The 26,727-nt window shown below is 43.8% G+C and overlaps 2 protein-coding genes across 2 annotated transcripts in view; one reads left to right on the top strand and one right to left on the bottom strand.

Moving 5' to 3' along the window:
• The window catches only part of LOC310675573 (uncharacterized protein), a 44,083-nt gene extending 29,415 nt beyond the window's left edge, over window positions 1-14,668 (top strand). The window contains exons 5-8 of the mRNA XM_083436448.1: window positions 1,031-1,157; window positions 10,482-11,681; window positions 11,767-12,345; window positions 14,482-14,668. Coding sequence (XP_083292574.1) covers window positions 1,031-1,157; window positions 10,482-11,681; window positions 11,767-11,954 — 1,515 coding nt within the window. The 3' untranslated portion in view covers window positions 11,955-12,345; window positions 14,482-14,668. The remainder of the gene's footprint in view (window positions 1-1,030; window positions 1,158-10,481; window positions 11,682-11,766; window positions 12,346-14,481) is intronic.
• Window positions 1-26,727, bottom strand: part of LOC310676834 (tigger transposable element-derived protein 1-like) — a gene marked incomplete at its 3' end in the record, with an annotated part of 1,439,559 nt that overhangs the window by 445,298 nt on the left and 967,534 nt on the right. The gene's annotated exons all lie outside the window — the stretch shown is intronic.

Below are 26,727 nucleotides of genomic sequence, written 5' to 3'. Positions count from 1 at the left end.
AGAGGAGGTGTCAGAAGCTGAAGGGCTTAGTGGGCTGGGAGACACTGTGGCAGAATGCAGTGCAGAATCAGAGGCAGAAGAGGAAGGAAGCGAGTGGAAGAGGAAGGTCGAGAGGCAGAGGTGAGTCAGGATAAGGAAGAGCCACCGGTGGCTCCCTCTCCTTTTGCCAGAAGCCACCCTCCCTGCTTGTCTCTCAGAGCCAGGATTCCCGTGCATTGCAGAAATCTCTACTAGATCACTGAAGACAGATGGCCATTCAAAATAGGCTTATTTATGTCTAGATTGATCACTGAATGCTAAAATCGGTTTCTAAACAGTGGACAAATGAGAACAAATAGTGGCCTGGATTCACCTAACCAGCCCCATTGGCTGCAAAAAGGAGCCTGCCCCCCATTCCTCCGCCCTCCATGCCCCCCTTGGATTTGACTATAGGGCATTGGGAGGGAACTCCCCAGAAGAGCTCACGAGGAGAGGAGAAAGTGGACCCTTCCATTGGGGAAACCGGAATGCTTGCGTAGGCAGAATGACCTGAAAAACAGAGTGTGGAGTACCACCTATTTGCACAAAGATGAACACCCATAATTAAAACACAGAATAAAATAAGCATCCATATTTATAATGTGCAGCAAAGCAATCCTATTGAAACAACACCATAATTAACAGGAAGAACACAACAGAGCATTGTGTAGCAGATCATATTTCTGCTGCATATTTCTGAGAGCCAGTGTGGTGTAGTGGTTAAGAGCGGTGGACTCCTAATCTGGGGAACCGGGTTCTCGTCTCCGCTCCTCCACATGCAGCTGCTGGGTGACCTTGGGCCAGTCACACTTTTTTGAAGTCTCTCAGCTCCACTCACCCCACAGAGTGTTTGTTGTGGGGGAGGAAGGGAAAGGAGAATGTTAGCCGCTTTGAGACTCCTTAAAGGGAGTGAAAGGCGGGATATCAAATCCAAACTCTTCTTCTTCTTCTTCTTCTTCTTCTTCTTCTTCTTCTTCTGTCTCAGAGGAGGACATTTCCCTTTTTCTTTTAGGGTCCTGCGTGCTTTGAAGATGTTGGTGTTCGTTTCACGGACGAGGAGTGGGCGTTGCTGGATCCTGAGCAGAGAGCTCTGCATAAGGACGTCATGGAGGAGAATCGTGGGATCGTGGCCTCTCTTGGTAAGGCTCCCTGTGGGATCGTCATATCTGCCTGGAAATTCAAAAAATACCTCTATGGGACCAATCTCATCTATTTCCACAGAGCTCAACAGCACCCCCTTTAACACCTGGGAACCTAACACCCCCACAATAAAGAGTAAATTACAGTTTTTTCTTTGAACAATCTTCCTCAAATTATTCATTTTTCTACCAGGATTTTGTTAGGATATTGATGTTCCTTTCCACCTAAACTGATGTGTGGAGCTATTGTATGTCACATTTCTGTTTACATTCCAGCACAGCTTCCTGGGAACTTCCGTTTGTGTATAGCTTTTGCCTCATGCTTCCTGCTCTTAGACATGAAGGAGAGCAGACATGTTTTTCTTTGTCTTGACCTATGCTGAATATACTGCTTGTAAATATGCTTTACATATGCCTCTGTCCACCCTTCTTTTTTCCCCAAAATTTTTTTTATTAGTTTTTACAATATCAACAACAAACAAAAACATAAAACAAACAAAACACAACAAACATAAATCATAACCTTATTGAAAATAACAGTTATTTACTTTGTAAAACGACTTCCTCGTTTCCCCTTAGTTCATTGCAAATCCTTATAATGGTTTTCTAAATCCCAATTTTAATACCCTTTAAATTAAACATTAACATCTTTAAATCTTCTCCTTCTTGTATTAAACATATTATTTTATCAGTTAACATAAATGCAATCCTAAACCCATTAAGTATCTGGATGCAATTTCCAGTTATTTTAGCTTAACAAATTTAGCTAAATAATCATTAAATTTCTTCCATTCTCCGTGGTGTTCCTCCTCCTTCTGGTCGCGGACTCTTCTGGTTAGATCGGCTAGCTCCATAAAATCCATCATCTTCATCTGCCATTCTTCTACTGTTGGTAATTCTTGAGTTTTCCACTTTTTAGCTAACAAAATACGAGCCGCAGTTGTGGCATACAAAATCAGATTAACATCTTTCTTGGGCAATTCCGAAACTGTTGTTCCAAGAAGAAAGGCCTCTGGTTTCTTTATAAATGTATATTTCAACATTTTTTTCAATTCATTATAAATCTTTTCCCAGAAGTCTTTCACCTTGGAGCAGGTCCACCACATATGAAAGAATGTTCCTTCCTTTTCTTTACATTTCCAACATGTATTATCACAATTATGATACATCTTTGCTAATTTTACAGGAGTCAAATACATTCTATACATCATTTTCATAATATTTTCCTTTAACAAAGTACATGCGGTGAACTTAACCCCTTCCTTCCACAATCTTTCCCAGTCCTCAAACATTATGTTATGTCCTAAATCTCTTGCCCAATCTATCATCACCGATTTAACTTGTTCATCTTTCGTATGCCACTCCAGCAAAAGCTTGTACATTTTAGATAAGTTTTTACCTTCAGTATCTAACAACTCCATCTCCAACTTAGATTTTTCCAAGGCAAAACCATTTTTCTTATCCAGTTTATACAATTCGTTAATCTGGTGGTAATGTAGCCAATTTTGCTTATCTTTAATTTGCTCAAATGGTCCTAATTTATAACCTTCCTCTTCCTCTATTAATAAATCATAATATCTCAACCATTTGGTATCCATGTTTAATTTTTTCTGGGCTTTTGCCTCCATTGGTGAAAGCCATCAGGGCGTCTTTCTTTCTAAAAGGTCTTTGTATTTTATCCAAACATTATACAACGATTTCCGAATTATATGATTTTTAAGAGCTTTATGGGCTTTTACTTTATCATACCACAAATATGCATGCCAACCAATGTGTTTGCCAACCAAACACATTATCAAATCCCTCCAAATCTAGTAAATCTGTATCTTCTAATTTCATCCATTCTTTAATCCAACAAAGTGCGGCAGCTTCGAAATAGATTTTAAAGTCTGACACAGAGAATCCCCCTCTTTCTTTGGAATCCGTAAGTAATTTGTATTTAATTCTGGGTTTCCTCCCCTGCTACCCTTCGGTCGCAAAGAGTTAATTACTCTGCTGATTAGAGGGTGATCCAGCTTCTGAAGAGTTCTGAAGCTGCGGCTCGCTGTTTGATGCTGTTTCGAGGACTGGAGTTTGCCCAGTTACCGGCCGGTGGGCTGGAGCCAGCTGGGGGCCTGCCAAATGCCCCCGTTTCCCTTGGACGCATCCCTCCAGATTGGGCTGGTCTGAACTTCCCAGGCCATCTTCAATGTCAGCTTCAGAATTGTTAGGAAAGCTAAGTAGCTTCAGGTTTTTGTTATTGCTCCTGTCAGTCTTGGGTTGACCAAAGAGGCGACTGGCAGCGAAGCTCAGGTGCTGCCAGCCAGAGAAGAAGCAGGCCTGGGGAGAGGAGAGTTAGCAGTGGAAGGCAGAGAGGAGGGGGAGAGGAACTGTCATCTGAGCTCTGAACAAAGGGGAGAAGAAAAAGAGAGACAGAGTGACAGACAGCTGTGTGAGAGCTACAGGAGTGAGTCAGACGCTGGAATGCAGGAAGCATTCTCTGCCAAAAAGATACTGGAAGAGAAGGTGGGGGCTTCCGTGCTGGGGAAGGGGGAGGAGCTCAGTCTGGGCAACTCCATCTTGTGGGGAGGACGATGAGTAGAGGAGCTCCCTCCAGGTTTGTTGTTTTAGCAATAAATCTGAAATAATTAACAGGCAGAGTCGTCTCACGTTTGTGGGAGAGACCAAGCCATAACAAGGACTGACATTGGAGATGGAGGGGATGCCATGACTGGGCCAAACAAAATCCATCCCAGAGAAGAGCTAGGCTTATGGAATCTCAGGTAGTAGTAGCAGTGATGAGGATGAGGATGATACAGTGGTACCTCGGTTTACAAACTTAATTTTTTGCAGAACAGGTACCACTGTAGTAATAATAATAATTTTTTGTAATGGCTTGGCTCTCCCACAGAAGCGAGACACTGGCAGTAATTATCTCAGGTTTATTGCTCAAACACTGAAATCACTCCAGAGCTCTTTCACTCCGTGTCTGACTTCAAGTTTGCAGTTGCCAAGTCTAAACTCCGCCCCTTCCTCTTCTTCCAAGAGGGGAAAAAACCCTTTCGCTTCCGCTCTTTCCCCTCCTCTCGCTGACCTTTTCGCGCCTTCGAGTTTTTGGGCTAGCTATTCCTGGCCTCTCCCCTTCTGTCTCTGAGCTAAGATTGGTATCTTGTGGATCTTTGCTATCTGCTGCCTGCTCTCTGTTCTCTGAAGCTCTGCCACTCGGCTGCCCCTCCTCCCGCTCACATTCCAGCTCACATTCCAGTTTCCTTATCTCTCTTTGCCTGCTTTCATACATTCCAGCCTCTGTCAGCTCCGGAACAAAGCTGACATTTTTATTTCTACCCTGCCCGTCTGGCTGGGTTGCCCCAGCCACTCTGGGCGGCTTCCAACACATATATGAACATGAAACATCAATAATAATATTCTGATCCCATATAAAAAGAACATTAACTTAAAATTAGCAACTTATACTGGTGGCCAAAATTGTGGAAACCTTTTGTGGAAAGTGTATTTCTGAGGTTTGATGGCTCATAACACCACTTTTCTGTGGAGTAATGTCGTTGTTGTTTTTTAATCGCTTAGTTGTGTCCGACTTCGTGATCCCAGGGACCAGAGCACGCCAGGCACTCCTGTCTTCCACTGCCTCCCGCAGTTTGGTAAAACTCATGCTCATAGCTTCGAGAATACTGTCCAACCATCTCGTCCTCTGTCATCCCCTTCTCCTTGTGCCCTCCATCTTTCCCAACATCAGGGTCTTTTCCAGGGAGTCTTCTCTTCTCATGAGGTGGCCAAAGTATTGGAGCCTCAGCTTCGGGGTCTGTCCTTCCAGTGAGCACTCAGGGCTAATTTCCTTAAGATTGGATAGGTTTGATCTTCTTGCAGTCCATGGGACTCTCCAGAGTCTCCTCCAGCACCATAATTCAAAAGCATCCATTCTTCAGCGATCAGCCTTCTTTATGGTCCAGCTTTCACTTCCATACATCACTACTGGGAAAACCATAGCTTTAACTATACGGACCTTTGTTATCAAGGTGATGTCTCTACTTTTTAAGATGCTGTCTAGGTTTGTCATTGCTTTTCTCCCAAGAAGCAGGCATCTTTAAATTTCGTGACTGCTATCACCATCTGCAGTGATCATGGAGCCCAAGGAAGTAAAATCTCTCACTGCCTCCATTTCTTCCCCTTCTATTTGCCAGGAGGTGATGGGCCCAGTGGCCATGATCTTCATTTTTTTTATGTTGAGCTTCAGACCATATTTTGCGCTCTCCTCTTTCACCCTCATTAAAAGGTTCTGTAATTCCTCCTCACTTTCTGCCCTCAAGGTTGTGTCATCTGCATATCTGATATTTCTTCCGGCAATCTTAATTCTGGCTTGGGATTCATCCAGCCCAGCCTTTTGCAGGATGAATTCTGCATATAAGTTAAATAAGCAGGGAGACAATCTACAGCCTTGTCGTACTCCTTTCCCAATTTTGAACCAATCAGTTGTTCCATATCCAGTTCTAACTGTAGCTTCTTGTCCGACATAGAGATTTCTCAGGAGACAGATGAGGTGATCAGGCACTCCCATTTCTTTAAGAACTTGCCATAGTTTGCTGTGGTCAACACAGTCAAAGGCTTTTGCATAGTCAATGAAGCAGAAGTAGATGTCTTTCTGGAACTCTCTAGCTTTCTCTATAATCCAGCGCATGTTTGCAATTTGGTCTCTGGTTCCTCTGCCCCTTCGAAATCCAGCTTGCACTTCTGGGAGTTCTCGGTCCACATACTGCTTAAGCCTGCCTTGTAGGATTTTAAGCATAACCTTGCTAGCGTGTGAAATGAGTGCAATTGTGCGGTAGTTGGAGCATTCTTTGGCACTGCCCTTCTTTGGGATTGGGATGTAGACTGATCTTCTCTAATCCTCTGGCCACTGCTGAGTTTTCCAAATTTGCTGGCATATTGAGTGTAGCACCTTAACAGCATCATCTTTTAAAATGTTAAATAGTTCAGCTGGAATATCATCACTTCCACTGGTCTTGTTATTAGCAGTGCTTTCTAAGGCCCATTTGACTTCACTCTCCAGGATGTCTGGCTCAAGGTCAGCAACCACACTACCTGGGGTATACGAGGCATCCATTTCTTTCTAGTATAGTTCCTCTGTGTATTCTTGCCACCTCTTCTTGATGTCTTCTGCTTCTGTTAGGTCCTTTCCACTTTTGTCTTTTATTACAGTAATCTTTGTATGAAATGTTCCTTTCATATCTCCAATTTTCTTGAACAGATCTCTGGTTTTTCCCATTCTATTGTTTTCCTCCATTTCTTTGCATTGCTCGTTTAAGAAGGCCTTCTTATCTCTCCTTGCTATTTTTTGGAAATCTGCATTCAATTTCCTGTATCTTTCACTATCTCCCTCACATTTTGCTTGCCTTCTCTCCCCCGCTATTTCTAAGGCCTCATTGGACAGCCACTTTGCTTTCTTGCATTTCCTTTTCATTGGGATGGTTTTCGTTGCTGCCTCCTGTATAATGTTGCGAGCCTCCATCCATAGTTCTTCAGGCACTCTGTCCACCAAATCTAAATCCTTAAACCTGTTCCTCACTTCCACTGTGTATTCATAAGGGATTTGACTTAGATTGTATCTTACCAGCCCAGTGGTTTTTCCTACTTTCTTCAGTTTAAGCTTCAACTTTGCTATAAGAAGCTGATGATCTGAGCCACAGTCAGCTCCACGTCTTGTTTTTGCTGACTGTATAGAGCTTCTCCATCTTTGGCTGCAGAGAATATAATCAATCTGATTTCGATGCTGCCCATCTGGTGATGTCCATGTGTAGAGTCATCTCTTGTGTTGTTGGAAAAGAGTGTTTGTGATGACCAGCTTGTTCTCTTGGCAGAACTCTATTAGCCTTTGCCCTGCTTCGTTTTGAACTCTAAGGCCAAACTTGCCAGTTGTTCCTTTTATCTCTTGACTCCCTACTTTCAATAGGGCATTCCAATCCCCTATAATGAGAAGAACATCCTTCTTTGGTGTCACTTCTATAAGGTGTTGTAAGTCTTCATAGAATTGGTCAATTTCAGTTTCTTCAGCACCAGTGGTTGGTGCATAAACTTGGATTACTGTGATGTTAAAAGGTCTGCCTTGGATTCGTATCGAGATCATTCTATCATTTTTGAGATTGCATCCCAGTACAGCTTTTGCCACTCTTTTGTTGACTATAATAATAATAATAATAATTTTATTATTTATACCCCACCCTCCCCAGCCAAGGCCAGGCTCAGAGCGGCTTACAAGCAATAATAAAAACAAGATGAATGATTACAACTTAAAAACAAAAATAAAATACAACAACAATAAAATACAAAATAATGGAACATTAAAATATTAAAATGTAGCCTCATCGCAGGAGGAGAAGGAAAAGAAAAAAGAAAGAGAGGGAGAGAGGGAATCAAATTGGCTCCAAGCCAAAGGCCAGGCGGAACAACTCTGGCTTACAGGCCCTGCGGAAAGAAATCAGATCCTGTAGGGCCCTGGTCTCCTGAGGCAGAGCGTTCCACCAGGCCGGAGCCAGAGCTGAAAAGGCCCTGGCTCTGGTTGAAGCCAATCTAACTTCCTTAGGGCCTTGGACCACTAGGGTGTTGTTATTTATGGACCTTGAGGCTCTCCATGGGGCATACCAGGAGAGGCGGTCCCGTAGGTACAAGGGTCCTAGGCCGTGAAGGGCTTTAAAGGTCAAAAGCAGCACCTTAAATCTGACCCTGTACTCCACCGGGAGCCAGTGTAGCTTGAAAAGCACTGGGTGAATATGCTCCCATGGCAGAGACCCCGTGAGGAGCCTCGCTGCAGCATTCTGTACCCGCTGGAGTTTCTGGGACAGCTTCAAGGGCAGCCCTGCGTAGAGCGAATTACAGTAGTCAATACTGGAGATGACCGTCGCATGGATCACTGTGGCCAGGTCGGGGCGGGAAAGGTAAGGGACCAACTGCTTGATGCGGCGAAGGTGGAAAAATGTCGCCTTGGCTGTTGCTGTAACTTGCGCCTACATGGAAAGGGGGGCGTCAAGGATTACACCCAAACTCTTTTTTTTAAAAAAAAATATTTTTATTTAAAGTTTTTTATTTATACAACAAGAAAGACAAACAAACAAAAAACACAAATACCAAATTATACACAAATTACAAAAATAACCATAGACACATAATATTCTTAGCAAACAATAAAACATCTATTGGTCTTAACACTAAAGACCCAACCTCCCGTCTATTCCATACTTCAAATTCATATTACACATTTTTTTATAATTAAACTTATTCTCATTAAATCTAATTTCTTATATCTACCTTACAACTACAGTGGTGCCTCGCAAGACGAAAAGAATCCGTTCCGCGAGTCTCTTCGTCTTGCGGTTTTTTTCGTCTTGCGAGGCATTTGTCTTGCGGGGCACCACTGTGTTACTGAAGTTCCTCGAATGCTGCAACAGAATTTAAACTACTATCTTTATTTTTCAGATATTCTTTGAAAACCTCCCATTTAGAAACAAATTCCTGTTTTGATTTATTCTTTATTTTTTCTGATAAACCATCTAATTCAGCTTATTCTGTCAGCTTTTGGATCCAATCTTGAATAGAGGGGATTTCATTACTCTTCCATTTTGCTGCGATCAAAACTCTTGCTGCCGCCGTGGCTTCTGTCCATGGAGTTTTCTTGGCAGGGATACTGGAGTGGCTTGCCGGTTCCTGCTCCAGGTGGATCACGTTTCATCAAAACTCTCCACTATGACCTGTCTATCTTGGATGGCCCTACACGGCATAGCTCATAGCTTCTCTGAGTTATTTAAGCCCCTTCGCCATGGCAAGGCAGTGATCCATGAAGGGGTTTTAATTAATTAAAGTTAATTAATTAAAATTAATTAATTAATTAATTAATTAGCTTTAATTACGGCCTTACAACGCCTTCCCATGAGGTTTTTAGTTCTGCAGCTGTGAGAATGTGAAACCAAGACTGAATTATTGCCTCTATTAATTGGGTTTTATTGCTGGGTTGCCTTTAACAAGTCTCTTTAGTCGGCCCCATAGATTTCCGATTGGGTTAAAATCTGAGCTATTCCAGGACATTCTGGCAGTGGAATAGGATTATCTTGAAAGCACCGTTTGCACACAGCAGCAACATGACATGGAGCTGAATCTTGTTGAAATAGAAAAATAAATATATATGCTTCAGTATCAGGGAAAAGATCACCTGCAGAAGGCTTCAGTTTGGGCTAAAGTATTTCCTTTATGTATTTGGGGGCATTTCCATTTCCATTAATGAGGCAAATTCTGCCCACACCTTTTGCTGCCATACAACCCCAGATCATCACACTATCTGTGTGTTTCACGGTCGGTGTAATGCAAGTAGCATGTAAATCTCTGATTCTTCTCCTCACGTATTTCATGCCATCACCACCAAGCAAGGAGATTTGGGTCTCATCCCTCCAAATAACACTGTCCCATTCTTCCACTGTCCACTTAACAAGGGTTTAGTCTTTCAAGCTTTGCTTGAGAGATAACAATGGCTTTTTCCTTAGAACTCTAACATTTAGAGCAGTCCTTGCACTCAACTTCACATTACATCTCGCCATGTCATCTTGTATACACCCAGATGATATTCTTCTGCCATGTAGGGACAGTCTCTCCATTCTTCGATCTTCACTTGCCTTTGTGCACATTTTCCTGCCTTAACCAGTCTGATTTTGTTGTGACTGAGTCTCCATATACCTCTTCAAAAATATAGAAAGGCCAGCTTTGGTTATGTTTCCCCCAATCTCACTTCTAATTTCTTCATAACTGTAGCCTTGTTCACTTAATAGTACTATTTTACTTCGCTTTCTGGGTGACCAAAAACCCTTAGTGCCATTTCTTTAATTTTATTATGTTTTTCAACCTGACTAAATGAAAGAAGACAGAAAACCAACCAACTTGTTAGCAATCACGTAACACACTGACAAAAGTCAACCTAAGCAAGTTATTCTTCCTTTTTCTGGTTTTTTGGCTATAATGTTTAATAGAATACGGATAATTAAACAAACTTTGTTGAATTGCATTCTTGATTAAATTATCTTTCCATTGATATATAATTTTAGAATATTACTCCAAAAGAAGCAGAGTTTTGAGCCATCAAGCCTCTGAAATACATTTTTCTCCAAAAGGCTTCCGCAATTTTGACCACTACTGTATATCACTCAAAGCAACATTCAACAACACATCAGAATATCATAATAAATATGATGGTAAATGACAAACAACACAGGTAATGAACACACACCCAACTCCCTTCAGTTCTTCTCCATTTGTTCCTGAGGCTCTAATCCCTTTTTGTCTCCATTGCAGATTGTGATGAATTGGAAATTGAGAGCCAAGGTGACAACGAAAAAATCCCCAGAGAGGAGAAGCCACACAAAAATTTGGAGTGTGGAGAAAGCTGCAGTCAGAGCTCCCATTCCACTTCCCATCAACAAAATCTCATTGAAAAGAAACTCTATCAGTGTATGGAATGTGGAAAGAGCTTCCGTCAGAGCTCTTCTCTCACTTCCCATCAAAGAATTCATACAGGGGAGAAACCCTATCAGTGCATGGAATGCGGAAAGAGCTTCACTGATAGCTCCTCTCTCACTTCTCATCAAAGAATTCATACAGGGGAGAAACCCTATCAGTGCATGGAATGCGGAAAGAGCTACACTGGTAGCTCCTCTCTCACTTCTCATCAAAGAATTCATACAGGGGAGAAACCCTATCAGTGCATGGAATGCGGAAAGAGCTTTAGTCACAGCCATAGTCTCACTTCCCATCAAAGGATTCATACAGGGGAGAAACTCTTTCAGTGCATGGAATGTGGAAAGAGCTTCAGTCACAGCCACAATCTCACGTCCCATCAAAGAATTCATACAGGGGAGAAACCCTATCAGTGTGTGGAATGTGGAAAGAGCTTCAGTCGCAACCACAGTCTCACTTTCCATCAAAGAATTCATACAGGGGAGAAACCCTATCAGTGTGTGGAATGTGGAAAGAGCTTCAGTCGGAGCTTCAGTCTCACTTCCCATCAAAGGAGTCATACAGCGGAGAAACCCTATCAGTGTGTGGAATGTGGAAAGAGCTTCAGTCAGAGCTCCCATCTCACTTCCCATCAAAGGATTCATACAGGGGAGAAACCCTATCAGTGTGTGCAATGTGGAAAGAGCTTCAGTCAGAGCTCCTCTCTCACTTCTCATCAAAGAATTCATACAGGGGAGAAACCCTATCAGTGCATGGAATGCGGAAAGAGCTTCACTGATAGCTCCTCTCTCACTTCTCATCAAAGAATTCATACAGGGGAGAAACCCTATCAGTGCATGGAATGCGGAAAGAGCTTTAGTCACAGCCATAGTCTCACTTCCCATCAAAGGATTCATACAGGGGAGAAACTCTTTCAGTGCATGGAATGTGGAAAGAGCTTCAGTCACAGCCACAATCTCACGTCCCATCAAAGAATTCATACAGGGGAGAAACCCTATCAGTGTGTGGAATGTGGAAAGAGCTTCAGTCGCAACCACAGTCTCACTTTCCATCAAAGAATTCATACAGGGGAGAAACCCTATTAGTGCATGGAATGCGGAAAGAGCTTTAGTCACAGCCATAGTCTCACTTTCCATCAAAGAATTCATACAGGGGAGAAACCCTATCAGTGTGTGGAATGTGGAAAGAGCTTCAGTCAGAGCTCCAGTGTCACTTCCCATCAAAGGAGTCATACAGCGGAGAAACCCTATCAGTGTGTGGAATGTGGAAAGAGCTTCAGTCAAAGCTCCAAACTCACTTCCCATAAAATAATCCATACAAAGGTCGGGAAAACCATTTTACAGCTTTAGGAGCTAAGAAATCTGCACCTTTATTTCCTGGTGTTTGGCTGATTGACATCTAATGCCTTTTGAACATGTGGTGTTTTTTGTTTTTGTTTTTGTTGTAACCATCCTGAGACCTGTGGGTGTAGGAATATATGCCAATGTTTAAACACCTAGGCGTCTCCCCCCCATAAAATATTTAAGGAGGCCTGTGGCGTTTGCCCTCCTAGGTGTATGACATCATACTGGGTCATAAGGAAAGGGTTAACTAAGTGTAAAATGATTAACCAATAGGAACCCAAGGGGAGGAGTTAGAGTTGTTATGAAGTGAGTCTGGAGTTAGAGAAGGGAGAGGGAGGATAAGTCTGTGGGTTGGGCTAGTTTTTTTTGTTTTTTAAATGATATTTATTAAAAATTTAATAATAACAGAAGAAAGAGAAGAAAAAGTACAATAAAAAAGAGAAAAATAAAAATAGAGAGAAATTAAAAAGTACATAAAACAACACCTCCACCTCACTAGGAAAAAAAAATTAAGAACCCTTCCATTTTTCACAATTCTATCCTTCAATGACTTATTTCCTTGACCTCCTCCCACCTCCCTTTTTTGTATTCCAGTTAATAATTAAGTCAGCAAATTCTTTCCATCTTTCACTGCTTACTATCATTTAATTATCTTAATCCATTTTAACCTTATCTTCCCATCAAAATCTTAAAAATTATCTATACTTCAATCTAATAAAGAGGAAAAAAAGAACCTTAAATCTTAAACCCTTAAATCCTAAAATCTTAAGTCCTTATCATATTTCAACTAAAGTCATATAAATTCATTCCACCATCTCCCAACATTCCTTAATTATACAATATTATACTAAATAATGTTTTAAAAATTTCCAATCTTCTTCCACTGTCTCTTCTCCCTGGTGTTGGATTTTGTCAGTCTTTTCTATCAGTTCAATATAGTTCATCAACCTGGTGCTCTTGTGTCCGAGGCGCTTAACTCTTCTCCCTCTCCTGTCTGCAAGTTTCTTTTAGTGCCAAAGATTAAGTCCCAAAGGGCTTCCTTTTCAGCAGCTCCTTTATTCCATCTCAGCAAGTTTGCCCATGCTCCATATTCAAAGTTGTAGTCCAAGAGATGTTCCAAGGCATACTCCACATGCCCTTTGAGGTTAAAGAACTCCACTTTTCCAGTCTTTCCCATAGTGCCTCCCTCCAACAGAAAATCTACCCATCTTGCCTTCTTCAGTCCAAGTGGGGCACTGTCTCTCCAATTCTGGCTCTCAAACTCCATCACCTCAGAATTCAACTTATGTCCATCAATTTGATTCTGTGGGGCCAGGGCCTCCACTTGAATTTCTTCTTGAGGAGCAGAAACAATTTGTTCCATCTTCTTCTCCAAAACTTGCCGTTTCAAAGTTGGTTCCTGAATCACATCCCGAGCATTTCCTGTAAAAATACTCACTTTTTGTTCCAATTCAGATACACTTTGATCCAAGTCAGATACACTTTGTCCCCAGGTGTCCAATTTCTTTATCGTCAAGTCCGTCTTTTCATGTAATTGTTCCAACAGAGCATTTATTTTGTCAAGCACATTCACTAGAGCTTCTTGTTTTTCCATTCTTATCCAAAGACTTTCCAAGGTTGCTTATTTCTCAGCCTTTGTTTCTTAGTGGAAAATTCCACTTCGCAGTTATAACAGTTGCAACAGTTTCGGAAGCTCCCTCTATGGGCAACAGTTTCTATTTTTTGTTATTCCAAGTCAAAAATCCAGTAACAAAATTACTATTCAGCTTTTCTTCTTTTTAAATACCAAAAGAACAATGCAAAAAAGTATATATCTCTATTCAACCGTCCATCAGGATGTATTCCATTCCCCGTTATTAGTTTTTTTCAGATCGTAAAGCTTTTTGACAGCCCGATCCCAGGCTCGAGACAGTGGTAAATTAACTCGTCTCCCTCACTCTCCTGCAGGTTTAAATCGTCCACAAAAGGTTCCCCCCTCTTCCCCTGCTTCCAAGGGGGTATTCAATATCTTAAATGGTGAAAGTTTAGTACTTTACAGAGTACTTTTCCCAGGCTTTAGCTTGCGACGTCTTTGCTTTGATCTTTTTACAAAATGGAAGGCGGACTTCCTGTTTAGACCTTTACGTTCAAATGCCAAATTTAAATGTTTGGTAGTCCAATTTTCAGTTTACTTACGAATATTTACTTAAGAGTCCAAATGTCCACAGGAAAAGTCGGCACTTTCTGGCAACAGCAATGCGGTTTCACTCCTTGAAAGTAGCGGTTGATTCGATGTACCGCGCCGCTCACCCCACGTTGCTCCCTGCGAGTAGGGGAGGCGCAAAAGGTACCTGCCGAATCCCAAGTCCACGGGCTTCTTCCGCCCGTGGTTTCTAGCGGGTCTCCGCCTCGCTGTGGCGGTCAGACCCTAGTTTCCAAGGAGCGGATTCCTCCGAGACGGAGGAAATCCGCCATTACCAGAAGCGCCAACCCGAAGGTCTTCTGGGTTGGACTAGTTTGATGCAAGAGAGTGAGAGAATCTGTTAAGAGGAGTCAGTTAAACAGCTGGGATAATCAGTTAGAAGGTATTAGGAAGGTATAGGCCGGTAATGAAAGTAAGGTTAAGAAACTGACAAGAAAAATTATCTGAAACCATAAACTTGTTAATGCTTATAAAATAAAATTGTTTATTTGGTTTAATGTTAACAACTGTCCAGATGCAGTGTGTACCCGAGAGAAACGGGTTGGTTGCAGTGGGGAAGCGATCCAGTGGTGGCACAGGCATCAATACACCGTCAAACATCCGGTGACCCTGTGTGAACGCCACAAAAGTGTCAGCAGCGGTGGGATAACATCAATACGCCTGTGAGATCCATTCAATACCCTGTGGTGGGATATTTAGATTGTTGCGCCTAGTCACCAAAAAAGCGACAGCAGCAGTGGGATCCAAATCAATATGTTTGAGGCGGGATCAGATAGATACGCCTGTGTTGGGGAAAACAATATTCCTGGAGGGGGGAGGGTAAATCTGTGAAGTGATTACCTAGCCTGAGTGTGTAGTTGTAAAATACCCAAGGTAAGCCGCAAAGCCAAAATAACAAGGAAAAAGGGAGCTCAAAATCTGTTCTGGCAGAGGGTTTAGGCTCGTGATCAGAGGAAGTAAGCTTGAAGGGTTAGAGAGAAAACCCATAGCAGAACTTTGGGACCAGAGTCTTGAGAGAAGCCTAGCCAGAGGGAACGGTATTGAGAAGAAATTTCTCTTATTTTGTTAATTTACTGGCAATTCTCACTCACACATTATTCCGCCCAAAAAGATAAGAAACCCTGTGAGGGAAACAACTTATGAAAGTTCTGAAGGAGAGGAGAATGGAAATCCTCAGAGGGGAGAGCATAGAATCATAGAGTTGGAAGAGACCACAAGGGCCATCGAGTCCAACCCCCTGCCAAGCAGGAAACACCATCAGAGCACTCCTGACATATGGTTGTCAAGCCTCTGCTTAAAGACCTCCAAAGAAGGAGACTCCACCACACTCCTTGGCAGCAAATTCCACTGTCGAACAGCTCTTACTGTCAGGAAGTTCTTCCTAATATTTAGATGGAATCTTCTTTCTTGTAGTTTGGATCCATTGCTCCGTGTCCGCTTCTCTGGAGCAGCAGAAAACAACCTTTCTCCCTCCTCTATGTGACATCCTTTTATATATTTGAACATGGCTATCATATCACCCCTTAACCTCCTCTTCTCCAGGCTAAACATGCCCAGCTCCCTTAGCCGTGCCTCATAAGGCATCGTTTCCAGGCCTTTGACCATTTTGGTTGCCCTCCTCTGGACACGTTCCAGTTTGTCAGTGTCCTTCTTGAACTGTGGTGCCCAGAACTGGACACAGTACTCCAGGTGAGGTCTGACCAGAGCAGAATACAGTGGCACTATTACTTCCCTTGATCTAGATGCTATACTCCTATTGATGCAGCCCAGAATTGCATTGGCTTTTTTAGCTGCCGCGTCACACTGTTGGCTCATGTCAAGTTTGTGGTCAACCAAGACTCCTAGATCCTTTTCACATGTACTGCTCTCAAGCCAGGTGTCACCCATCTTGTATTTGTGCCTCTCATTTTTTTTGCCCAAGTGCAATACTTTACATTTCTCCCTGTTAAAATTCATCTTGTTTGTTTTGGCCCAGTTCTCTAATCTGTCAAGGTCGTTTTGAAGTGTGATCCTGTCCTCTGGGGTGTTAGCCACCCCTCCCAGTTTGGTGTCATCTGCAAATTTGATCAGGATGCCCTTGAGTCCATCATCCAAGTCGTTGATAAAGATGTTGAATAAGACCGGGCCCAAGACAGAACCCTGTGGCACCCCACTAGTCACTCTTCTCCAGGATGAAGAGGAACCATTGATGAGCACCCTTTGGGTTCGGTCAGTCAGCCAGTTACAAATCCACTGAGTGGTAGCATAGTCAAGACTGCATTTTACCAGCTTCTTTACAAGAATATCATGGGGCACTTTGTCAAATGCCTTGCTGAAATCAAGGTACACTACATCCACTGTGTTCCCTTCATCTACCAGGCTTGTAATTCTGTCGAAAAACGAGATCAGGTTAGTCTGACATGACTTATTTTTCAGAAATCCATGCTGACTATTGGTGATCACAGCATTCCTTTCTAGGTGCTCACAGACTGTTCGCTTAATGATCTGCTCCAGAATCTTCCCTGGTATTCATGTCAGACTGACTGGGCGATAATTATTTGGGTCCTCTCTTTTCCCCTTTTTGAAAATAGGGACAACATTTACCCTCCTCCAGTCTGCCGGGACTTCGCCTGTTCTCCAGGAATTCTCAAAGATGACTGCCAGTGGTTCTGAGATCACATCTGCTAGTTCTTTTAATACTCTTGGATGCAGTTCATCTGGCCCTGGAGACTTGATTACATCTAAACTAGCCAAGTATTCTTGTACTACCTCCTTAGTTATTCTGGGCTGTGTTTCCTCTGCTGAATCTTTTGCTCCAAATTCTTCAGGTCGGGCATTGTTTTCCTTATCGGAGAAGACTGAGGCAAAGAAGGCATTGAGGAGTTCAGCCCTTTCTGTGTCCCCTGTTTGCATTTCACCATCTTCTCCTCTGAGTGACCCCACTGTTTCTTTGTTCTTCCTTTTGCTACGAACATACCCATAAAAGCCTTTTTTGTTGCTTTTAACCTCTCTAGCAAGCCTGAATTCATTCTGTGCTTTAGCTTTTCTGACTTTGTGTCTACACGTGCTGGCTATTTGTTTGAATTCCTCTTTGGTGGTTTCCCCCCTTTTCCATTTTTTCTACACATCCTTTTTTAATCTTAACTCAGTTAAAAGTTCTTTAGATAGCCACCCTGGCTTCTTTAGGCACCTTCCATGTTTCCGTCTCATTGGTATTGCCTGAAGTTGTGCTTTTACTATCTCCCTCTTAACAAACTCCCAGCCATCATGAACTCCCTTTCCTTTTAGTATTACTGTCCATGGGATCTCACCCAGCACTTCCCTAAGTTTTATGAAGTCGGCTTTCTTAAAGTCAAGAAATTGAGTCCTAGTATGCTTGGCTGCTCCTTTCCGCTGTATAGTAAACTTCAGAAGAGCATGATCACTCGCGCCTAATGATCCTTCCACTTCTACCCCACTAACCAGGTCATCAACATTGGTTAGGACCAGATCTAAAATGGCTGTTCCTCTTGTTGCTTCTCCCACTTTCTGGACAATGAAGTTGTCTGCAAGGCCAGTGAGGAATCTGTTTGACCTTATGCTCTTGGCTGAGTTTGACATCCAACAAATATCCGGGTAATTGAAGTCCCCCATTACTACTATCTCCCTTCCTTTTGCTTGCTTGGCCATCTGTTCCAGGAAGGCATCATCTATGTCCTCCGTTTGGCTTGGGGATCTATAGTAAACTCCCACAATGAGGTCTCTGTTATTCTTCTCTCCCTTAATTTTGACCCAAATGCTCTCACTTTGGCTTTGAGGTTCTAAATCTTGGATCTCTTCACAGGTATACACATCCCTGACATATAACGCCACTCCTCCTCCTTTCTTGTCTGGTCTGTTTCTCTGAAATAGATTGTATCCCTCCATTATTACATTCCAATCGTGGGACTTATCCCACCAGGTTTCAGTGATGCCTATTATGCCATATTTAGTTTGCTGTACCAAGAGCTCAAGCTCATCTTGTTTATTTCCCATGCTTTGCGCATTAGTGTACAGACATTGAAGTCCATTAATCATTCCCCCGTGTCTCCTATTTAAGGATTTTTTCCTCCCACCACTAGGTCTGCTTGCTGTTTGCTCCATTTGGTCTATGACATTTGGATGATCATCTTCATCAATTGATAGACACCTACCTTCAGGAGCACTGTCTCCCTCCCCCACATTAGTCAGTTTAAAGCCCTCCTGATGAGGTTTCTGAGATTTTTGGCAAAAACATTCCTCCCAACCGTTGTGAGGTGCAGCCCATCGCTTGCCAGAAGTCCATCTTCAAGAAACTGCAGTCCGTGATCTAAGAATCCAAACCGTTCCTGTTTACACCATTTGCGAAGCCAGCTGTTCACTTCCACTATTTTCCCCTCTCTCCCTGGGCCACGTCGTTCAACTGGGAGGACAGATGAGATAACAATTTGTGCATTTAATTGCTTCAATTTCCTGCCCAGAGCCTCGTAGTCTCTTTTGATCTTCTGGAGGCTATTGCTTGCAGTGTCATTGGTTCCCACATGAACCAAGAGGAAGGGGTATTTGTCAGTGGGTTTTATGATTCCTTGCAGTCATTCAGTTACATCTTGGATCTTAGCCCCGGGGAGACAGCACACCTCCCGAGACATCTTGTCAGGCCCACAGATCACTGCTTCTGTTCCCCTCAGTAGGGAATCCCCTATCACCACTACACGCCTCCTCTTAGGTTTGGTCGGGGTTCTTCCATGAGCTGTCCGTTCCAAGGTCGCCTGCACATTCCCTGAGGACTGACTTTGCTGCTCGTCTTCATATACCTGATCGACTGTAATGAGGGAGAGATCCTCAAATGGAGTCTGTTCTTCGTCTTCCATGCTAGGGGAGAGGACTTCAAAGCGATTCTGTATTTCAAAACAATCAGAGTGAACCCTGGGCCTCCTACTTCTTTGAGTCACGTTTCTCCATGTATCTGGCACCTGTGTTTGTGAACTATCCTCCTTCTCACGGGTGTCCCCTGTCTCCTCCTTGGTGGAGACGGTGTGCTCCGTTGCTTCCAAGAAGAGCTCCAGCTCTCTAATTCTTTGGAGCGTAGCTACACGTTCCTCCAGTTGCTGGACTTTGTCTTTTAAGAGGGCAATCAACATACAATTGCTGCAGGTAAAGCTGCCTGCAACCTTTGGCAAGATGGCAAACATTGCGCAAGAACTGCAGGGGACTGCTGCTGTTCCCTCACCCTCCATCTTGAGAACGTGTCGTTGGGGGTGGCTACAGTGGTCCTCCGTCTTAAAAAGTGTGAAGACAGGACAAATACCCCACACACACAAAAAAACACCTAGGTCTCCCCCAACAAACGTTTGAAACTAGCTCCCCTAAATCTGAAAGATGGATTGAACTGCGTGCGCCGCTGCCCTGCTAGCTCTGATAAGCTCCTCCCACAGCTAATCACCTGCCTCAACAGAAACCCTGCCCCCTCTGACCTTTGCACAGGGAGAGCAGTTAATCAGCAGTGTTTAGAAAATGTAACTAACGTTCAGCCTGAGGCAGGAGGTCCAAAATTCTCTGAAGACCTTGTAAAGTGGAAGTTAGAACAAGAATATAAATTGGAATTAGAAAAGATTAGATCTGTACAAGAAATAGAAAGAATTAAAGCTGAAAGTGAGAGCGAAAGAATTAAGGCTGAGCAGGAGAGCGAAAGTATGAGAGCTGAGCAGGAGAGGGAAAGTGAGAGTGAAAGAATGCAATTTCAGCTGGAGATGAGGAAACTGGAATTAGCAGCTATGGAAAATCAAAATAGTAGTAATAACACCATTAGTCAAACTCAAGTGAAGGTAGATTTAAAGCGTTTTCCTGTGTTTAAGGAAAAAGATAGCCCTGAGGCTTTTATTATATCATTTGAAAGAGCGTGTCAAGATTTTCAAGTGAAAGATGAAGATAAGATGAAGATACTTAGAGCCAAAATAAGTGGTTCATTACCTGAAATCTATGCCCAAATGACTGAGGACCAATCCAAAAATGTTGATATGTTTAAGCAACTAATATATACCAGGTTTGGGATTACCCCAGAACAACTGAGAAAGAAATTTGGAAGTGTGACTAAAGTGAGGGAGGAGACATACGCTCAGTTTGGGGCTAAAATCTCAAACTACCTCACAAAATGCTTAGAACAGGAGAGGGCAGACTCCGTTCCAAAAATCAGAGAAGTGTTTGCTCTGGAACAATTTTATGAAATGATAAACGGCCAATTAAAATATCTTATAAAGGAAAGACACCCTCAATCACTTCAAGAAGCTGCTAACTTAGGTGACCCAATAAATGAAATAAGGGACCATAGGTTTGATGAACCAAGTTTTGGCGGGAAAGTGTGGGGGACTACCAGAAATAGATTCCAACAGGCAAAGGGAAACCCATCTTCAGAGACAGACAAGGGAAATAGGCCATTGTCAAAAGGGCAAAATGCAAAAGGCCCAAGCAAACACCAGTCTCACTGAGGAGAAAGGGTGGAAAACAAATTATACAAATCCCAAAGAACCGAAATGCTGGGGATGTGAAAAACTTGGCCACAAAAATTTTAATCGTAGAGCTGGAGGGGAAAAGCCTGTCAATATTAGCCCTCCAAAAAAAACATATTGTATCAAAGCAGCTGAGGAGAGCCAAGCTAGTCAGGGTAGGCCGAAGCCTGCTGAAGTGGTGGAGGCTAAAGTGGCACATTGCTATGCCATTAAACAAGACAATCTTTTTTTGAAAAAGGCTGGGGAAATTATTTGGATTGAAGGGAGGAGATTTCTAGGGTTAAAAGATACAGGCTCGCAAGTCACTATTGTCCACCCAGAGATAATCTGTCCCACCAAAATAATTCCAGGGAAAGTTATGCGATTCAAAGGAATTTCAAAGCAGCCTGAGGTATTACCCGTTGCAGAGATCCATGTTAAGTTCCAAGATTGGTCAGGACAGTGGCAGGTTGCTATTTCTGAGGAGATTCCCACTGCTGTGCTGATCGGATGGGATCTCTTAGAGCATGAACAGAGTTCTTTTGTAGTTACTCACTCCAAGGGGGGTCAACAGTCACCCAATGCTGAGGGGAATGCTACTGTTGCCAAAGGAGACAGAGCTGAGGAACAGATCTCTGAGGGGAGAAATGAAGCCCTGCTGGTTCCTTTTACAAAAAAACAAAAACCTAGTTTTGCCCAAGAACAGAAAGAGGATGCTGATTTAATTAATTGTTTTGAGGCAGCCCAAACAAAGCAGAAAACCTGGTATGACAAAAAGGCCAGAGTAAGAACATTTGAACCCAATAGTGAAGTGTTGCTATTGAGACCAACCAAAGGAAATCAAATGCAACTAGCATGGAAGGAACCATACAAAATCGTGTCCAAAATGAGTGATGTAAATTACGTAATCCAACAAGGGGAAGAAGGGCGTAAGGTGGTTCGTGTGAACATGTTAAAGCCTTATCTTAGACCAGAAGGCTGGACAGTGTATGCAATACGTGAAGATCCAGACGAAGCCGATAGAACATGCTGGGAAGGGAGAGGGGAGCAATTGTGCAATCTACAAGAAATTAAGATAGCTCCTACATTAACCCTTAATCAGCAGGTGGAGGTTAAACAGATCCTACAAGATTATAAGGAAATTTTCAGTAATACTCCAGGTAGAGCTAAGGGAGTTGTACATCATATCGACACCGGGGATGCCGAGCCCATTGCTGTAACCCCCTATAGGATAACAGGAGAATATGTGGGGAAAGTTAGCAATGAGGTAAGGGAGATGTTGAAGGCAGGGATCATAACCCCTTCGGAAAGCCCCTGGGTAGCATCCAAAGTGTTGTTAGAGAAACCTGAGGGATCTATCAGATTTTGCCTGGATTATAGAAAGCTGAACCATGTCACTAAAGCAGATGCATATCCAATGCCACATTTAGATGACCTGATCGAAGCTATAGGCTAGTGTCATTACATCACCTGCCTAGACTTAACAAAGAGATACTATCAAGTAAAAATGGAGCCTAGGAACCAGGAGAAAACTGTGTTTAGAAGTCGCTTAGGGCAGTTTGAGTTTAAAGAATGCGCCAGCCACTTTTCAGCGACTGGTGGACAAAATCCTGTACGGATTACGAGGGTTCACAGTTGCTTATTTAGACGATATTGCTGTGTACAGTCCAACTTGGGATAAACACAAAGAGCACTTGGGGATAGTGCTAGAGCAAATTAAAGAGGCGGGCTTAACCATCAAAGCTAGCAAATGCCAGATAGGGGGCTCGATTATTCAATACCTGGGACACATGGTGGGAGGAGGAGTGATGAGACCTTTAGAGACAAAGGTAGAAGCCATTTCAAAATGGCCTACCCCTACCTCCAAGAAGAAAGTCAGAGCTTTCCTAGGACTAGCCGGTTATTATTGAAAATTTCTTGCAAAAGTTAGTGAGTTCGCAGCGCCTTTATCTGACCTAACTCGGAAGAAGGAGCCAGATAAGGTTAAATGGACAGCAGCGTGTCAGCAGGCCTTTGATGCCTTAAAAAGCGCCTTGACGTCAGGACCAGTCCTTGTTGCTCCTAATTATGACCGTGAGTTCACCGTCTTCACCGATGCCTCCAATGCCGGGATCGGGGCCATACTGTTTCAGCAGGGAGAGAAGGACAACCTGCATCCAATCACCTTCATAAGCAAGAAATTACTTCCGAAGGAAAGACATTTTTCGACCATCGAGAAGGAATGCCTTGCCATCGTGTGGGCATTACAGAAACTGAAGCCGTACATCTGGGGCCGAACAATGAAGAACAGTAAGTTGATGAGGTGGGCCCTATCGCTGCAAGACTTTAATTTTACAATTAAAAATGTGAAAGGGTCCCTGAACACCATTGCAGATGCCTTATCAAGAAGACCTGCGGTTGAAAGTTAACCAGTGCACAGTTATAATTTTTCTGTAGTTAACTGAATACCTAAGATATATCAGGTTTTATGTATAAATGTAGATTTTGCCAGAACAAAGTAATTGATGTACCAATGTTATGTGGGATGTGAAGGGTGTAATAACAGGTTAGTAAATGTTTATTTGCATTAGATATGTAATGCTGATTGATCAGGAGAATAACTACCGTAATTTTCGCTCCATAACACGCACTTTTTTGCTCCTAGAAAGTAAGGGGAAATGCCTGTGCGTGTTACGGAGCGAATGCACTGGACTGGAGCCCTGGCTGCCGTCAGTCAAGCAAAGCGTCTGTCCCGCTCTGCGCGGCTCTCGCTTTGCTTGCTTTAAAGCAACCTACGGAGGAGCCGGGGAGGAGGGAGGGAAGGAGAGCCATGGCAGCAAAGCGGGCAGCAGCCGCTTACACGGGAGGAGGGAGAGACGGGAGCCATAGCGAGCCGGAAGGAGGCAGGCGGTTAAACGCCAGCAGGCGCTTTTAAAAGTGTTGCGTAGTCAGCAACAGCTGCTGTAGCCTCAGCTAGCAAAGGTCCGCGCTCTCTCTAAACGGAGCAATGAGGCTGCAGAGGGACGGCAGGGCACAGGAGGGGTTGGATCGGGAAGGGGAAAAATTAAGCAACCAGCAGCAAAAAACCCCCAACCTCGAGCTCTGAGCCACGAGTGCAGTGAGAACCAGGAAGTAAAAAAAAAAGGCTGGGGAAGGATGAGGGAGAGGGGAAAACTATGCAAATCCCCAGCTCTGGGCGGCTTATCCCGCTGGAGGTGCTTTTTTACTTCTGCAGCTTGTTTTCAGGCAGGATAGATTTGAGCATTGTCTGGGTCCTAGTGCCCCTACCGCTTTTTTGTGCTCCATTCTATTGCTGCTGGTTGCTGCTTATCTCTCAAACTGAACCTGATACCAGTAGCCACGTGTACAAAGTCGAAGGCTGCAAGGAGGAGCGCTTTCACACAGGTAATGGCGAATCCCCTGCAATCCAAGTCCTCCTCACTTGCTCAAATCTATTCTGCCTCAAAACAAGGAGCAGAAGGAAAAGGCGGCAAACTGTTAAATGGAAAAAACCCCAGGCACAGGGCAAATACCTTAAGTATACCTTTAAAGCAACAGTGCTCTTTCCCTCCCTCCTCCCCGCTCAGCTCGCCAAAAAGCTCCTTCTCCACCCACTCCACGCGTGTTCCTTGTCCCTTGAGTGCTTTTCCTTCCCTCCCCACTTAAAACGTGGTTACAAAGCACGGATCCACATGGATCCTCAGGATTTTTGCACTCGGTCACCCCAAATTCACCATCAGATCACATAGCATGTCCATGGCTACAGCCTGCACCAAAAAACACACACGCACCCACTGTGTCATGGGGCCACAATGGCGCAAAGACATGGTTACAAAGCATGGATCCACATGGATTCTCAGGATTTTTGCATTGGGCTACCCCAAACTCACCGTCAGATCACATGTCTGTGGCCACAGCATGAACCACAAAAACCATACATCCACTGTTTCGTTTAGAATATTTTTTTCTTGTTTTCCTCCTCTAAAAAGTACATGCTTGTTATGGTCAGGTGGTCTAAAACCAGCTGGAGACCCAATTTGCTTTAAAGGGAAAGTAGGCTGGCCCTGTGACACCCTCTGCTGGCCAAAAGCACTGCCCCAGAATCTGAAAAACCCCCAGTACTGCTAATTGGAATTGTTGTTGTTGTTGTTTAATCGTTTAGTCATGTCCGACTCTTCGTGACCCCCTGGACCAGAGCACGCCAGTCACTCCTGTCTTCCACTGCCTCCCGCAGTTTGGTCAGACTCATGCTCGTAGCTTCGAGAACACTGTCCCACCACAAAAATCATACATCCACTGTTTCGTTTAGAATATTTTTTTCTTCTTTTCCTCCTCTAAAAACTACATGCGTCTTATGGTCAGGTGCGTGTTATAGAGCGAAAAATACGGTAGGTTAAGTTATCCCTCCTGAGTCAATCTTCTTAAGGGGGGAGGTATGTGGCGTTAGCCCTCCTAGGTGTGTGACATCATACTGGGTCATAAAGAAAGGGTTAACTAAGTGGGTTTGTTTTTTTCAAACGCAACCTTTTATTATTCCGCAACTTACCATACAATTTCTCTTTCAATTTGCCCTCTGAAAAAAAAAAATAAAAAAATAAACGCACAAAGGAGGAAAACAAAATACAAGAAAATACAAATGTGGACAGGTCCGATCCTTACGGGCCAAACTTGGGTCTCCAGCAGCTCCCGGACTACAGTTCCCATCATCCCTCCCCATTGGTCCTGCTAGTTAGGGATGATGGGAGTTGTAATCCAAAACCAGATGGAGACCCAAGTTTGCTTTAAAGGGAAAGTAGGCTGGCCCTGTGACACCCTCTGCTGGACAAAAGCACTTCCCCAGAATCTGAACCACCCCCAGTATTGCTAATTGGAATTTAAAGAGCGCAAAACTGAAGTTTGATTGGCACGTCAACCTCTAGGGAGCTTCTAGGTGCTTTCTGCGCCACCTAGAGTACCCACAGAATTGTGGCTTCTACTGGCAACACACAAAGGAGAACAAATGAAAGACAAACACAAGGGGCAGGAAAAAACCTGGAAAGGGCCATTCCAAATGGACATCCAGTGTGAAGAGGTCACTTTCCCCACTGCTGAACAATGCCACAGGTAGAGGAGATGAAATACTAGAAGTATTCTCTGGGGCAAGGGGAGCTGCTGGGAAATTGAACTACGGGCTCAAAATATTACTTTTTTGAAAGGCAGCTGCCTGGCAGCTCTGCATCACCTGGAGCAAGAGGCCTTGTTCTGGCTCCAGCAAAGGTCAGACTGTCAGTTCTTCTCAACTTCTCAAAATTAAGGGGAAATGTGTGTGCGTCCTATGGAGCGAATGCAGGCTCCCTGGCTTCAGCGATAGCAACCCAAAGCCTCTGAAGCCTGCGCTCCGGAGGCTTGGAGTTGCTTTCGCTGAAGCCAGGAGAGTCTGGTCTTTGAGGCTGGTGGTGGGGGAAAGCAGCGCCAACACTGGTAGCGTTTACCTAATAATGATAATAATAATAATTTATTATTTGTACACCGTCCATCTGGCTGGGTTTCTCCAGCCACTCTGGGCGGCTTCCACAGTGACCAAAAATACACTAAAATCTCACACATTAAAAACTTCCCTGAACAGGGCTGCCTTAAGATGTCTTCTGAATGTCAGGTAGTTGTTTAACGCTTTGACATCTGATGGGAGGGCATTCCGCAGGGTGGGCGCCATTACCGAGAAGGCCCTCTGCCTGGTTCCCTGTAGCTTTGCTTCTCGCAATGAGGGAACCGCCAGAAGGCCCTCGGAGCTGGACCTCAGTGTCCAGGCAGAACGATGGGGGTGGAGACACTCCTTCAGGTATACAGGACCGAGGCCATTTAGTGCTTTCAAGGTCAGCACCAACACTTTGAATTGTGCTCGGAAACATACTGGGAGCCAATGTAGGTCTTTCAAGACCGTTGTTATACCTGAGTGCAGCGCAGGGACTGACTGAGCGGGTGGCGAGATGTTTTCAGCCTCGGGCACTTGGCAGGTTCTGAAATGGCCGTGCAGGCCGGATTCACGACCCTGGAGGGCTGGATTCGGCCCACGGGACATAGTATGAGGACCCATGGCCTACACTGACTGGCAGCAGCTCCCCAGAGTTTCAGGCAGGGAT

The sequence above is a fragment of the Podarcis tiliguerta genome (assembly GCF_965153285.1).
Source record: "Podarcis tiliguerta genome assembly, chromosome: 4".
NCBI lineage: Eukaryota > Metazoa > Chordata > Lepidosauria > Squamata > Lacertidae > Podarcis > Podarcis tiliguerta.
This window is presented reverse-complemented; position numbering and strand designations above follow the sequence as displayed.